Source organism: Lynx canadensis, chromosome D2 (genome assembly GCF_007474595.2).
Source record: "Lynx canadensis isolate LIC74 chromosome D2, mLynCan4.pri.v2, whole genome shotgun sequence".
NCBI lineage: Eukaryota > Metazoa > Chordata > Mammalia > Carnivora > Felidae > Lynx > Lynx canadensis.
This window is the reverse complement of record NC_044313.2, coordinates 4568729-4584534: the sequence shown is the minus strand read 5'-3', so window position 1 is coordinate 4584534 and position 15806 is coordinate 4568729. Positions and strand designations below refer to the sequence as shown.

Here is a 15806-nt window from a genome sequence, read left to right as displayed (position 1 = left end):
TCCCGGGACTCGAGGACGAGGGCCCGGGCCAGCACCACTGCTTGGCGCTTGTCCAAGGAGGTCTAGGTGGCCGTCTCCCACAGCGGGCTCAGGCCACCTCTGTTGTCGTGGGTCTGGCCACCAAGCCTGTGCTCGATGTTGAGACCTGGGCTGCCCAGGGGCCCAGGGGAGTGCCCCCCGCACAGGCTGGCGGGGGCCCGCTCTTGGGCCCAGTCCTGAGCCGCAGTCTTGTGCTGCCAGTGGCCCTGGGCATCTCTGTATCTCAGACTCAGTGCTCTCGGCCACCAGCCGTGGGTCTCCCAGACCAGGGGCAGAAATGACAGAATGAGAAATGTGCAGAGATTTGGCAGTTTTGTGGGAGGGCTTAGCAACGCCAGCAGCTAAACGGGGCCATGGGCTGCGGGGTGCGGGGTCCAGGGAGGCCGTCGGGCCAGAGAGGTGACAGATCTGTCCAGGGATGTGGCTGGACAGGCTTCGCCCCGGGGGTGCCTTTCACAGCCCACCTTGGTGCCAGGACAAACCTGAATGTTCCAAGCTGTCAGCTGGCCAAGGAGGGTTGCAGTATTCTTCGTTCAGCTGGACCCCTCTTGTGGGCTTTGCCCATCAGGCTAACAGAAAGGCAGCCAGGAAGGGTTTAAATCCTGAGCCCCAGGCCAGAGAATCTCCCCGTTCTCAGACAGAGCCTCCGTGGAAGCAAGGGAGCCAGCCTGTGCAGTGGGCCTCAGTCCACTTGGTTGCATTTTTAGGATTGGAATTAAGTCCGTCTCTTCAGAGGCACGAGAAGCTGTGGTCCGCCCAGTTGGTGTGGTCTCTGGACTCTTAGCACTTAATAGAAATAATTCTTTTGCACTTTACAAGCATAGGATTGACACCTCTTTTTTTTTTTTTTTTTTTTTTTTTCCAAAGGCCCCTATAAGACTATGATCCAACTACGATGAGAAATTAACCAAATAGTCTTTCGGCTAAAACATATTTGCGTAGGCAGCCAAGGGAGCCGCAAGGAGATGGGACACGAAGCTGTGCAGTGAGGAGGGGCTTGGGCCAGGGTTAGACTCTGGACACGCAGTGGGGGTCCAATCGGGAGGGCTTACTGCTGGATCTGGGGTGGGTTATCAGAGAAGGAGGGAGGCAAGCCGCTTGGTTGGAGCAGCTCGAGGGAGAGGAGAACCGTGGGGGGAGGCTTGGGATCTTTGGAATATTTTGTGTCAAATAAAAATTGAGATATTTGCAAATTAGCATTATTATCTACTATTAGTTTGACTAATTAGCTTCGTTAATTAATTTAATTTATGCATTGACTTACTGAATGTATCTGTTGAGGACCTACCTACCCAGCCCCAGCACTTTTCTAGGGTCCTGCCCCCATTTGCCTCTTACTCACTAAAACCCTTATTTAAAATTCTTTGAAAGTTAGTTTATTTATTTTGAGAGAGAGAGAGAGAGAACGAGAGAGAGCGAGAGAGTGCTCATGAGCGAGCGGGGGAGGGGCAGAGAGAAAGAGAGAGAAAGAATCCCAAGCAGACAGTACAGAGCCTGATGTGGGGCTCAATCTCACAAACTGTGAGATCATGACCTGAGCTGAAATCAAGAGTCTGCTGGTTAACCGACTGAGCCACTCAGGCACCCCTAAATTTACTAGATTTTTAAGAAACCCCTCGACCCAGGCATGGAAATGGCTCTAGGGAGCTTGGATGACAGAGAACAAGATGCCTGGCCTGTCCATGAGGCTGGGCTTCGGAAAAGCTTGGTGACTGGTAGGGAGACAGCATCCTCTACTCTGGAAAAAAAAACAGCAACAGCCAGTAATTTCAAAATATAATGTTTTGAGAGTGAAGTGTGACTTTCAGAATAAAAAGACAGGAAGCTCTCCGAAACTGCAAGGTTCTAAATCTAACCAGAAGGCTATTTTCTACCCTCGGCTTTCTATAGCTGTTCTCAAAGCATAAACGGTTCCAAATTACTTTCAACTGGCTTTACACATGCTCGGCCGGAGCCGTATCTGCTTTAGGGCTGTCAGCCCCCGAGCAGGAGGGTGTCGTAGAGGAGGCCATCGGGCTGTACGTTTGGGGTTTGACACCCTGGCTGCCCCATACGAGCCATGACTTTCCCTGAAAGCCTCAGTGGCCTCTGCTGCTGGGGGCAGGATAGATCGAGCCCAGTGATACCGTGTCTAGTCAACAGGTGTCTGAGGTCAGCAGCGCCTTCCAAGAATGCGGAAGACAACAGCTCCTTTGCCGCAGACCCACCCCGCAAACACGCACGTCTCAGTTTCAGACCTGTGGGGACAAGCAGGGGGTAAAGCAGGACAAAGGAGGACGATAGAACGCAGTAAATACATACAGAGTGCTCACTCTGTCCCAAGCCCCGTGCCCGGGGTGGTGTGAACCACCCCGGGAGCAGCTTTGACTCTTGACCCTGGCCCTGGGCCCGGTCTGGCCATCCATCCTCAGTATTTCTGATAGCTGTTGTGCAGCTAGAAGTAGGAGACCCAGGCTCGGGGCCATGACGCTTTGAAGGGCCCATGACACCATCTGATTTCCTTTAAAATCAGAAAAACAAAAACAAAAACAACACCATAATCCAGTCTGGTTACGGTAAGCTTTATACTAACTAATAACACAGTTGTAAAATAAAATGTTTACTTTTTTCTTTTATGGAGGAAGGGGCCATGAAGGCAGGAGTGACAAGGACCCACCAAGGTCACAGTGGGGGCCCTGGTTGAAACTTCCCCAAATGTGCGCACACACACACACACACACACCCTCCACAAACACATACACGCCAGACCCACTCACACAGAGGAAACACACACCGCACCCCCACCTGCCACGCACACCTGCACACCACCCGCCCCCACACAGAGGAAGCACACATCACACACCCACACAGAGCTCTCTGTGGTCAGCCCCCTCACTAGAGAGTTGCTTGTACAACAGGCCAGAATCTTCCAGGCAGGTGGCCCGCCAGGCCCAGCTCAGGTCAGCGTGAGTTCTGCCCACCTTCCAGCCCTAGGGCCGACTGGAAGGATGGGGATCGGGGTGTGGAGTCGGCTTGTCCCTTCCCTGGAAAGCCCGGGAGCGTGGACCCCAGCCCTTCCGTCCGGGGCTCTCCTCAGTGCGCAAGGGCCTTGTTAAGACGGGGGCCCAGCTGGGGTTTCGGAGAATATGGTGATCTCACTGCGGGGCCCCAGCACATGCTGCTGTTCTGTTTCTATGTGAGGCCCAGCAGCCCCCACTCCTGGACGCTGAAATTCATGCCTCTGCTGTCAGCCCACAGGTCTTACCAGACACCTGGTTAGGGCCGGGCACTGTCCTCAGTGCTGAGATGCAGTGCTCATTCAGTGAAACAGGTGTATTCCCATCCTCATGACACAGAGGGTCTCATGAGGACATTGAAAAGGACGCGTCCTCTGTCCCGGTGATCGCCACGCAAGACCCGGTCGTGTCAGATGCCGTGTTTAATGCTGTAGATGGAAGAAACGTATGGCAGGTGTGATTTCCTTATCCTGATATCATGGTTTTTTGTTTTCTTCTAAACAGATGATCATTCCAGGGTGATTCTGAGCCAAGTGGATGGAGCCCCCTGTTCAGACTATATTAATGCTTCGTACATAGATGTAAGTCTGCCGTTTTCCTGTCCCCGGCCCGGCCTGATGCACACACCTGCACCATTTGGGGACTCAGTGTGAATCGTGACTTTCCTCTCTGGGGCCGGGTCACAACCTTCCTGGGCAGCTTGGCCACAGCACAGAGAGCACAGAGTCGCCCGGGGCTTTTGAATTAGCATCTGTCCGGGGATTCATTTTCAAGAAACAGATAAGCACAAAGATGTTTGTTACAGCATTCGTTACATTACTGACCAAATAGGACAAGAGGGAGCAGTTAAACAAACTATGGTAAAACCATATGCAATGGATTAAGAATTCATTTTAATTGGGGCGCCCGGGAGGCTCAGTTGGTTAAGCACCCGAATTCGGCTCCAGTCATGATGTAACAGTTCGTGAGTTCGAGCCCCGCGTCCAGCTCTGTGCTGACAGCTCAGAGCCTGGAGGCTGCTTCAGATTCTGTGTCTCTCTCTTCTCTCTGCCCCTCCCCAGGTCACAGTCTATCTCTCTCCCTCTCTCTGTCTCTCTCTCTCTCTCTCTCTCTCTCAAAAATAAACATAAAGAAAAAAGATTTAAGCGTTCACCTTAAGTGAACCTTAAAATATCGGTTAATATAAATTATAAAATTATCATAACATACAACATAGGAGAATTTGTACTTACCAGTTAAAAGTATCTGAACGTGTTTCTGCTTGTGTGTGTGCGTGTGCGACTGGGAAAGTATTCACAGGAAAAATCTACGGCGGGGCCAACAAAAGTAGCACTGGCTCCGAAAGGACTAGTGAGTTTTCTTCTTCTTTCTGTGTTTTCCAACTTTCTCGTGGTTGATACGCGTTACTTTCCAAACAACAACAGCAAATGCCTTCAGCCAAGAAAACGAGGAAGAATTACAAACCTGATTTTATGTTTCTAGGGTTACAAGGAGAAGAATAAATTCATAGCGGCTCAAGGTAAGCTTCTTGCTGTTCTTTTCAAAACGGGATTTTGGTAACATGACGCGGGAGGCTACCTGGTCCTTATCTGCTGCCAGGAATCCCGAGGCTTCCCCAGGGCTTCCTGTACCGCCCCGTCTGTGCTGCCTGTTTGCAGTCTGTCCAAGCTGTCCCTGAGCACGGGCCACGCAGGGGTGTCCCGAATCTCACAGAGCCTTGCGATTCGAGGCTGGCGCTCCATTGACCCCGAGTGTCAGCATGTCCTGGGAGCTGCTCAGACGTGCTACGTTCACATCTGCCTCTCAGCAAGCCTTCTCGGGTCATTCTGTGCCTTCGTTCGCAAAGCTCTGCCCCACGAGATGATGAAGCGTGTTGTACAAACAGAGCTTCAAAAGAACAGACGAGTTGGAGCCCCTGAGAGCCCAGGCCCCCCTTCCGCGGTCGGGCAGCCAGGGGAGGGTGTCATCACTTATAAGTGTAGGTGTAGCCGGCACGTTGGACGTACATCCACGCAAAGCATGCGTGTAGGCAGACAGACAGACAGACACATGCCTGTTCCCTCACATGCATGGTGCAAAGACAGGGCACCCAGTAGGTTAACGGTTATCATTTGAACGTGCTGATTCTTTCATTAGACAACCCTGAACCTCTCTCAGCTGGCCGAGCTCGGGTGTGGCTCCCAGTTGTGGTTGTTTCCAGGCGGGTGGGGAAGGGAGGGAGTCGCTTATCAGATCAAGGCCTTAACCCCCAGGGCGCCTCGCGCGCGCCCTTCAGCTCGCACACGATCCACTTTGCACGGACGAGGTCTGACCTACCATCCGTCAGCCCAGAGGTGGCTGGGGACGTGGAGCCCACAGCGGCTTTCGTGGGCTTCCTCCCTCGCAGGCGACAGTCTTTCCGACAACAGGTCCCCAAATTCAGCGCACGTCGGAATCACTTGAGAGCTTATTAAAAATGTACACTTCTTAGGAAATAGGGAAGCACACAGACGCATACACCCAGAGTGCAGCGTCAGAGAACCCGACAGACATCAGCTGACACAGATAGAGGAGGCTCTCTCCCGTAAGAAGGGGGGGCAGCCCGGGGCCCAGGCAGTGGCTCAAAGGAGAGGGACCTCTTGATCTTCCTGCTCCGCTCTCCGTGGCATGTCACTGTCTGCCTCAGGGTCACAAAATGGCTGCGTCTCCAGGCACTGTGTCTGCATTCAGGCCGGAAGGAGGGCGAAGGGCAGAGGACTTTCTTCTGGGGACGCTTTGTCTTTGGTTCAGACCGCTCCCCAGGAACCTCAGCCCACACCCCGCTGGACGGCACTGAATCATCGCCAGCTGCGAGGGCAGCTGAGAGATGAGGGAAGGGGGTTGGCGTGGAGGGTGAGTGGGTCGGCCCGCGGCCCGTCTGCGTCTCTGTCTGCGTCTGTCTGTCGCGCACACACAGACCCTCGTGCAGTTCTGGAGCGGGTGCTGGCGTGCCGAGGCTTTGAGGGGCCCCCTGAGCGGCCGCACGGCACTCTGGACAGGCAGGCTCAGACCCGAGCCTCATCTGAATACCCGTGATTGCCTGTGAATGGGGTCACCCCCTGGACGCTGCTGTGTGCCTCCCCAAGGACATCCCAGCCCCAGGGGGTGGCCGGGGGTGTGGGGCGGTGGGGCGGGGAGGCCGCACCCCTTCCCGGTGGGCCAGCCGGCCCTTCTGTGCCTGGGAGGAGCCCGGTCCCAGGGCCCCAAGGCCAGGGTGACAGGGGCCAGAGACCCTCTTCGGGTCTGACTTTGGGCTCCTCCTCTGCATACAGGCCCTAAACAGGAGACAGTTAATGACTTCTGGAGAATGATCTGGGAACAGAAGTCTGCAACCATTGTCATGTTGACGAACCTGAAAGAAAGGAAGGAGGTGAGCCCAGCCTTCTGACTCACAGACTCTACTCTTTAAGCTTCTGGGGCTTGGCTGGGGGTGTGCTCACCACATCCTTTTCCTATCCCTCTCCCTTCTTATCGCTGCAGAAGACAAAAAAAAAAAAAAAAAAAAAACACAAGGGGCTCACAGCATTTTTATCGCGAAACAAATATTCTGTGTTCCAAGCATCTCACTGCTCTAGACGGCGACACGCAAATGTCACAGGGTTAGTTCTTTCTTCAGCCGAGAGCCCCCCACCCCAGCCCCAGCCTGGCTGCTCTCCGGTGCCGGCCGTGTGCGGCTCAGCACTCAGAGGCTCAGCGTGCTGGGCATACGCTCCGGTGGGCCTCGGCCGACCAATAAAAGTGGATTTCCTGCTTATTATCCAGACTAGAGAACTGTATGTGAAACACAAGGTGTATTGAAGGAATGTGGATTTAATTAGCTACTTCTAATTTAAAACGTAATGCACGGACACCAGAGGAACTTGAAGCCTCTATAAAGAAGGTCAAGCGGATCCACGTCCTAAGGGGACAGATACTCCTCCTGGTCTGCTCTGCGGGACAGGCGGCCGCAGGGGAGTGTGCAGGGGGCAGCACACAAACCCCGCCTCCTGTGATTTAAGTGCCGCTGGGAGGGGCAGGCGCCAAACAGAAAGCAAATAAACATAAACTGTGTCAGGAGGTGACATAAAAAATAACGGAGAGTAAAGGGCTGATGAGCAGGGAGGGCCAAGTGAGCCAGGCAGACAAGGACTTAGGGGCCTGGGCCTGGGGCACTGGGGGGGGCGGGGCTTCAGGGGCTGGGGCTGGGGCACTGGGAGGGGGCGGGGCATCTGGGGCACTGGGAAGGGGTGGGACATCTGGGGCTGGGGCACTGGGGGGGTGGGGCATCTGGGGCTGGGGCACTGGGGGGGTGGGGCATCTGGGGCTGGGGCACGGGGAGGGGGGGCAGGGCTTCAGGGGCTGGGGCACTGGGAGGGGGCGGGGCATCTGGGGCACTGGGAAGGGGTGGGGCACTGGAGGGGCGGGGCATCTGGGGCTGGGGCACTGGGGGGGTGGGGCTTCAGGGGCTGCGGCTGGGGCACTGGGGAAGGGGGGTGGGGCACGTGGAGCCATTCTCCTGCCTTCCAGCCATTGACTTTTTACCTAAGGGGCACAGACCCGTATTGCATAAGGCAGAGCAAGGTGTGATGGTGGTTTCTAGAGCAGGAAGGAGGGGACCCCAGAGGGAGGAGCAGTCCCCCTTGGGTGTAGGTCAGGGTGGGGGCAGGAGTGGCACCATGTCTGAAAGGCTGGAGGGAACTTGACCGAATCCAGCCCGAGAGAGGCTCCGGGGGCAGGGCGAGGTGATCATAAAGCCAGGAGTACTCGGCTGGGCTCGCACCTCGAGTGCCCCCAGAACCGCTGGCAATGGGTCAGGGAACTGGGCTGGGGTCTCGGGCTGGGGTCTCCGGTGACTGACTGAGGCAGGCGGCCCGGGGAGGGTTTCTCTGCTGAAAGCAGGGCCTGGGTTTTCAGAAGTGAGTTTTCACCAGCATGAAAGAATCGCAGGCTAGAAGGAGGCTTGCCAGACAGGGGGACGCTGTTCTAGCATGTTCCAGCTTGAGGCCCAGAACAAGGGGGGGCTGGCCGGGGGCGAGGAAGGCTCTGTGTGGTGGGAGACGTCTGTCCTCCTGGTCCCTGTCTGGGCCTGCCGTGTCCCCACGCGGTGCTGGTCTCCACCCTGGCCCTGTCTTCGCACAGTGGCAGGGGACCCCCAGGCAGCTGGGCTCAGGGGAAGGGGAAGGGGAAGGGCTGCCCCCCGGGATGGAAGTAGGCGGCCTGCTGGGACAGCTCAGCTGAGGCCCTAGGCAGACACTGACCCTCAGGCAGAATCCTCCCCCCCCCCCCCCCCCCCCCGTGCCACCATCACTGGTTTGTTTTATGTCTTCCAAAAAGCACAGGAAAAAGCCTCCAGTCACTGTTTCCGGTTGAGTAGGATGGAGTTTTTGTTTTGTTACCAGGGCGGTTGGGACAGAGCTGGAGAGGGTCACTCTCGTGGGGCGAATCCTGTCCTGTGGATGGAAAGAGTGACAGGAGACGGGGGGTTCCAGGCAGGAGCCCTGAACCCTTCCCACACTCTCAGCAGATGCCTTGGCAGGGCCCGGCCCCCAAAGCTTTGCGGGGAGCCCCGGGTCCCCTGGGACCCATGGCCCCACTGCTGCCACTTGCAAGGGGGTGGGGTAGGGGGCTTGTTTACACACATGCGACCCAGGGAGACTCAGACACCCCCCCTCTGCACCCCCCTCCCCCCGCCCGCCGTCATGTTACTCGACGTTTATCTCCGATCTTTCTCTGAAGCCTCCTACTGGATTTTTCCATTTTTGTGACTCAGAGCCGGCCTCTTCTGTATCTTGATTTTGACCATTTCAGATGAGACCATTTCTCAGTAGAGTTCCCTTTTCTTAAGTGCTTACCCTTCTCTTATTGTCTCCCGGCTTCAACATCTTGGCTGAACGTTGTGAAATGCGGTTGCTCTGACATCTCGTGATCTGACTGGAGGGAGGGCACCTTGGGCGTCGGGTGAGACCAGAGGTCAGAGGGTGGAGAAGTGTCCACACCCACAGCCCTGTGGGGGCCTCGGAACCAGCCCTCAGGCCCCGGGCCAGAGTCTTTCAAGGGGAGAATCTCAGGAGGTCCTGGAGGGTCCCCAGGAAGCCAGGACTGGCCTAGATTAGCACTTTTGGGTAACTGCTTCTCTTCAGGGCACCTCAGAGATGCCCTGGAGTAGGGAGGGGAAGTTGTCCTACAGTGTCGTAATATAAATGCTGGGCCTGGTAAGTGCCAGGCTGCCTTTTTTCATAAGACTATTAATCCTCGTGACTTATTAGCTGTGCCACTCGTGGGCAGCTTCCAGAATAAACTGTCTGATGTTTATTTTTGAGAGAGAGAAAGAGATAGAGTGTGAGTGGGGGAGGGGCAGAGAGAGAGACACACACACAGAATCCGAAGCAGGCTCCAGGCTCCGAGCTGTCGGCCCGGAGCCCGACGCGGGGCTCGAACCCACGAACTGTGCGATCATGCCCTGAGCCGAGGTCAGATGTCTAATTGACTGAGCCACCCAGGCACCCTGTCTGTCCGACGTTTAGAAGGCTTGTTGAGCACATCTGGGCCCCCATAGGTGGGTCCTCACACACTCCTGCGCCCCGTGTTCACGGAAGACTGTTGCCCTTTAGACCTCTTGCGCTCTGTCCCCGGATGGAGCCATTCGTAGCTCCGAGGGAGGGAAGGTAAAGAGGTGGGGCTCTGCGTGGCGGGGTGCCCGTCCTCTGCAGATTTCTACATCTGCCTTGTCCTAGGCGGAGATAAGTGGGGAGCGTTAAGCTGACCCCTCTTCCGCGGTGGGCTAGCCAGCTTTGTCCGCCGTGAGCCGAAGGACACCCTGCTGGGTCCAGTGGGAAGCGTTTGGGGACACGCCGTCCTCCCGTGAGGCCCAGCCTCTGTTGGTGTCGAAAGCAGACAGGGGCCCAGGTATAGGCTCAGGGCTGTTTTGTGGCCTCAGTCTCCCAGCTTCCACACCTCCTAGTGCTCTTTCCCAGCTCCGGAACTGTCTGAGGGAACCTGGTGTGTGTGAGGAGGCCCTGTGTTGATGGGGGGGTGGGGGGATGAGGGCGCTGACGTGCCTGAAGGGCACACACAGACTTATTAACTGTTTCTTAAAGTTTATTTATTTATTTTGACAGCGAGAGAGAGAGTGCATGTGCATGAGCAAGGGAGGGGCAGAGAGAGAGAGAGCATGTACACGGGCATGCGTGAACGGGGAAGGGGCAGAGAGAGAGAGAGAGGGAGAGAGAGAGTCCCAAGCAGGCTCCTCGCACAGAGGCCAACACAGAGCTCGATTCCACAAACCGTGACATGACCTGAGCCGAAACCAAGAGTCAGACACTCAACTGCCTGAGCCACCCGGGCGCTCCAGACCTATTTCTTTCTCTTCAACTGTCCCACGTAGGAGAAATGCTATCAGTACTGGCCGGACCAGGGATGCTGGACCTACGGAAACATCCGTGTGTGCGTGGAGGACTGTGTGGTTCTGGTCGACTACACCATCCGGAAGTTCTGCATACAGTCGGTAAGCGTTCTGAGTTACCAACTTTCTGGAAAGGCAACCCTTCGAGAGAGCAGGGTCAAGAATAAATACACGTGTCATTATTTTTAGCATGAAGAGCCTCACCCCCATCACAGCCTCCCTGCGGTGTTGGAGCAGCTCTGGCCGAGGGGGGGCTGAGTCGGGAGGAAGTGCGGGGGTGGGGGTGGGGGGGGTTTGGGCTTTCGTGGACTAGGTCGGGTCTACAGGGGAGGAGACAGGTGCACCCCTAGTCTTCAGACAGCTCTGGATGCTGGTGGGCCTCAGTCACTGTTTTGGGTGGAGGAAGGCGGGTCACTTGCATGGGGGCACGGGGTTTGGGGTCCCCCACTCAGTCGCATGATGTCATGTCACACACTGAAGTGATGAAGTGAGGTGTTTTTTTTTTAACAGTCTCAAAAGTCGATCTGTCACCTGCTCAGTGTTTTTTGCCTTTATTTCCTGCTTGTCCCTACTCCATCCCTGCCTAGAAAAATGTAAGGCACAGATGCCTGTGGACAAAGCAGATGAAATAGAGATTTAAGATATATGAAAACCAGAAGATCGTGCAATCAGGAGTCAAAGGTGGAGGGATTGGCATAGTCAGATGGCAGAATAGGAGTCTGAGGTTCCTAGAAGCCACAGCAAAGAAGGGAAGAGGATGAGCTTGATGGTGATGGTGTTTGCTCTCCCCTGCTTGTGTCCCTCCCGGACACACTGACACGCGCGCACACACACACACACACACAGGCACTTCCACACACACTATCCAGCCTTCCATGATCCGGCCAGAGAACCGCACCCATGGGCCTTTGGTGGGGAGGAAGCCTGAGAGGCTCTGAGCGGGGCTGGTGGGGTGGGGTCTCCCGTAACGGGCCAGCCACATCTTTCCCCTCAATCTTGAGCCTCTGGGGAGCGAAAGTGTTTGCTGCTGGCAGTTACGCAGGCAGACCCCGATGTGGCCTCCCCGCTCACGAGTGGGGTCTGTGAACTCCAGGGTCGGCTTCAGGGATGCGTCTGGCTGCCGGGGGCCTGGGCCGGGTGCCGTGGGCCCTGCTGTGCGGACCCCGCGAGCAGCCATCATGCTGCAGGTGGACCCACTGCGGCCCGGGGCCTAGATGGCAGGGGTGGGGGTGGCGAGCCTCCTCAGGACGTGACGATGGGGGAGGCGCGGGCGCTGTTCCCCCACTCACGTGTCCCCCTTCTCCGCAGCAGCTCCCCGATGGCTGCAAAGCCCCGCGGCTGGTCTCCCAGCTGCACTTCACCAGCTGGCCCGACTTTGGAGTGCCTTTCACCCCCATCGGGATGCTGAAGTTCCTGAAGAAAGTGAAGGCCCTCAACCCTGCCCATGCCGGGCCCATAGTGGTCCACTGCAGGTACGTCAGGCCGGGGCCCCCGGAGGACTCGCCCTCGTGGCTGGGCCGGTCCCACGGTGGGCAGAAGGACAGGTAGGGGCGTAGTGAAAGCGCCCCCCTGCCCGCTGTGAACGCAATTACTAGTGACAGCTTGGGGGATCCCTGGGGGTGAGAGCCAGAGGGACATTCAGCCCACTCTGTGACAGCAGGACCCGTCCGTCAGCAGCGTCTGAGGGGGATCCCCAATTCTTAAAACAGACAAAAGCCGAGGGGCCAGGTTGATAGTGCTCCTGGGGCTCTAGCAGGTTCACTGCCCCCCTAGACCCCAGGTCACCTCTGGGGACAGAGATGGAAACCATGCTTCTATGGAGAGCCCCCCCCCAAGTCTTTCTACATGAGTGCGCGAGGCTCAGAGGGGCTGGGGGCGTGGCCCAGGACCAGCCAATAGTGGCCAGGAGCAGCTGTCCAGGGCGGGGCGTCCCCCCTCCCAGCTGCGATCTCCTGGTCTGCAGTGGGAGGGACAGTCCTGGAGGGGCCCGGGACTCGACTCTGAGGGTGGGCTAACTCCCTCTGGGGCTTATGTCTGCCTGCCCAGCGTGGCCACTGGTGCAGAAAGTCACGTATGAGAAAAGGCCTCGGACTTCGGGTTGGTTGACTGGCTTGTGCCCTTTCTGCTTTTGAAGACAAAGGCACAGTGGTGAGCGATGCTCCAGGCCAAGCTCCCCATCCTCCCGGTGGGTGCTCAGTTAGAACCTGAAGACAGTTTGGGGGCCAAAGGGGAGGCCCCTGTCATCCGGCCAGGGATAGACTCCTGGACCTGCCGCTTGGGAGCTGAGGGACGTTGGAGCATCTGTGAGTCGAGTGAGGTGGCATCCTTGGGATTACACCTGCCGGCCTACGAGCTCCTCCCAGCAGGTGCCCTGGAGAGGGGAAGGGGTGGAGGCCCGTGCCGTGTGGCCGCAGCTGGGGGTCCCGTCAGCCGCTCCCGTTCTTGCCCAGGCTTCGTGAGACTGAGTCTATGTGCCGCTTCTGCCGAACTCCGGTGTGGCCGGTTCCAAGCATCTGTATCACTGTGTGCAGGTGCCTTTCGTCCCTCGTCCCCTTTGTCCCTCGTCAGTGCCAAGATACTCAGAACGAACCCGGCTCTGACAGCCGAAAACAAATACGATCCCCACGACGCCCCAGTGAGCAGGGCCCGCCCTCCAGGAGGCGGGAACAAGCCTGGCCGGAGGGGCCATCAGAGATCCAGGGCCCTGCCGTAGCAGGGACGGCGGGTGCTTCCCCAGTAGCCTGTCCCCAGGCCCCGGGGTCCGACGCCCTCAGCCGGAGAAGCCGTGGCAGGGGGCCTCTGCACCCAGGTCCTATTGGCTCTACAAGACCGTTCCTGCCGCTGCGGGCTCCCTGCCTCCCACTCCCTGTGGTGGTGGCTCCGCTCTGCCCTGGATGGCGGGAGGTAAAGAGACAGCCTCTGTGTCTGGTCGGAGGGCAGCCGCAGGGAGCTGGCTCCGTTCTGCTTTGTCCCCGTCCCTCCAGATCTGTCGTGCTTGTGACATCTCAGCGAATGACCACTGCCCACTCTCTGCTCCCTTCTCCCTCAACCGCAGGTGCCCAGGGCAGGTGCGTCCGCTGTTCGTCTTATTTTCGCACTGGGCGCCCTCCGTGTCCGTGAGGCTCAGCTCTCGCTCTTGAGTGCCTGGTCGTCTCCCTGCGGTTCTGTGTTCCTTTGGCACAGCTGCTGGGGCTCCCGGGTTCTCCTGTCTTCTGTCAGGTTCTGTCTTTGCCACCAGGTTTTTAATGGACAGTAAATGGAAGGAGTGGCGCCCTCCGACTCGGGCTTCCCAAAGGCCCCCTCCTCTCTGGGGGAAGGAATCCTTCCCCTCCTGGGCTGAGGCCCCCTGAGAGGCCGGTGTGGGCAGATGGGCGGTTCTGGGCGCCTGCCTGTTGGCGGTGATGTGGTGGCAGGAATTCGCGCCTGGAGGGCAGGCCTGCCGGAAGCCAGCAGGGTTAGGGAGAAGGCTCACACTGGCTGTCAGCTCCCGAGACCCAGGGCGGACTTGACTCCACCTTCCCACCCCCAAGTTCATTTTCATACAGGATCTCCTCAGCCATGCACGGCCCCCGCCCCGGGGCTCTGACTTCCTGATGGCCATCCTTGCTGACACACTTATCCTCAGCGTTTGGTTCTTGATCACTTAATAGGACATTCTGTGCCCGAGTCCCCCTGAGAACAGCGTCCCCACGGAGGCGGCCAGGACGGGTCAGCTGGCCTCAGCCTTTCCATGGGGGACCAAGTGGCTTCTCCCACATATACCCCAGGCCAGGTGGGGGGGGGGGGTCCTGTAAGCGGCTCAGGGACCCTCACAGCCTTGCAGGGAGTTATTTTGTGGCCTCCCTCTCATACCTGTTGGGTAGTGTCTCACCTGGCCCTGCACCTGATGATTTTCTCTGACTTCATATCTGAGAAAGAACTAAGACTCCCAGAAGACCTCTCACGTTTCACCTGTTCTCCCCGCTGAATGAGGGGATCTGCCCAGGGGGACGGTCTTCGCCGCTGTCCTAGCCCCGTTTCGGAGACGAACTGGAGAGAGTGGTGTCTCCCACCCACCCAAAGGGGAAAGTGGGGGACTTGACTCATTAAGTCGTGAGTCTTTTTGTTAGATTTCTTTCTTTCTTTCTTTTTTCTTTTCTTTTTTCTTTCTTTCTTCCTTTTTTCTTTTCTTTTCTTTTTTTTCTCTTTCTTTCTTTCTTTCTTTCTTTCTTTCTTTCCTTCTTTTCTTTTTTAAAGAGGGTAATGCTGCAGGGGCTGGAGGGAGTGGTTCATGCTGCATAGATGAGTCTGGGTCACTAGGGGGTTCCTCCTTCAGCAGATGTTGGCTGAGTGCAGCTCTGTGCCCACTGAGTCCTGGGGGCCGGGGAACAAACACGTATGGCCCCACTGTCTGGTGGAGATGTACCTAGGACGGCGGGCGGGGGGAGGGTGGGACCGGGATCCCGGCGGCACAAGGAAACCCAAACCCAGGAAGCCAGTGGGGCAGCTTCCTGGCCAGGAGACTGCTCAGCTGTGACCCCAAGGGCCAGCTGGCTTCAGCCAGCCGCGGGAGGAGGGCTGGGGCGCCAGAGAGAGACCCAGTGCCTCCCACGAGGGCTGGCCTTGGCTCAAGAGCGCACAGACGTAGCCTGGGGAGCCTCCTTTTTATAACGAACTTGGAAAAGCCATTTCCAGTGTGACGTTGGAAAAAATCCACTTGCACACACAACAAGAAGACGGCATTTGGTAATAGAGGACGATTACAACCTCACGTGAGACGACTACGACAGATTTTTTCGACATGCCTTTCAACAGTGTCTAGTTATTAGAGGAACAGTGTCAGATAATTCTACGAAGATTGTGGTGCCCTCTGGTGGCCTCCCCGTAGACTTGCTCTTCATTCACCAGGGAAAGGCTCGGTTAAGCGATGGGCTGTGTCTCCCAGTTGAGGGCAGCGTGTCCTTCGGCCCAGGTGCACAGGTCAGCTTTGGCGGGCGGGGGGCGGGTGCCGTGGCTCACGACTCGGCCTCTTTCCTTTCCCCGGCAGCGCCGGCGTGGGCCGGACGGGCACCTTCATAGTGATCGATGCCATGATGGACATGATGCACGCCGAGCACAAGGTCGACGTCTTCGACTTCGTGTCGAGAATCCGCAACCAGCGTCCTCAGATGGTTCAAACAGATGTGAGTAGCCTTCCCCCAGCCCAGCCCCTCGCCCTGGGGAGAGCTGCACAGAGCAAACCCAGACACCTTGGCCACCCCCGGACTGTCGGTGCATGGGTAACAGTGCCTGGCAGGGAGAAGGTGCTCAGTAATGCCCGCTGCCATATGGTCCTCACTCAAGGCCATAAGCGGTCATTGGTAATGGCTGTGCATCTGACTTTTGCTCCCAAA

The 15806-nt window shown here is 57.2% G+C and overlaps 1 protein-coding gene and 1 long non-coding RNA gene across 6 annotated transcripts in view; one reads left to right on the top strand and one right to left on the bottom strand.

Annotated features, from left to right (window-relative positions):
* PTPRE (protein tyrosine phosphatase receptor type E) overlaps positions 1-15806 on the top strand; it is a 44985-nt gene that overhangs the window by 14575 nt on the left and 14604 nt on the right. For 3 of the 4 annotated variants that reach the window (XM_030334467.1, XM_030334465.1, XM_030334468.1), the window contains 6 exons: positions 3540-3616; positions 4518-4554; positions 6326-6423; positions 10417-10536; positions 11743-11906; positions 15461-15596. In XM_030334467.1, coding sequence (XP_030190327.1) covers positions 3540-3616; positions 4518-4554; positions 6326-6423; positions 10417-10536; positions 11743-11906; positions 15461-15596 — 632 coding nt within the window. The remainder of the gene's footprint in view (positions 1-3539; positions 3617-4517; positions 4555-6325; positions 6424-10416; positions 10537-11742; positions 11907-15460; positions 15597-15806) is intronic. The other variant, XM_030334466.1, reaches the window with a different exon arrangement.
* Positions 1569-4819, bottom strand: LOC115527077. 2 transcript variants are annotated; one of them, XR_003972837.1, is made up of 3 exons: positions 4268-4819; positions 2341-3463; positions 1569-1777 (listed from the first exon to the last, which is right to left on the bottom strand). It is a non-coding gene; the product is annotated as an uncharacterized LOC115527077 (long non-coding RNA). The 2 variants fall into 2 exon arrangements; XR_003972838.1 differs by having other exon boundaries at positions 1569-2539; positions 3284-3463.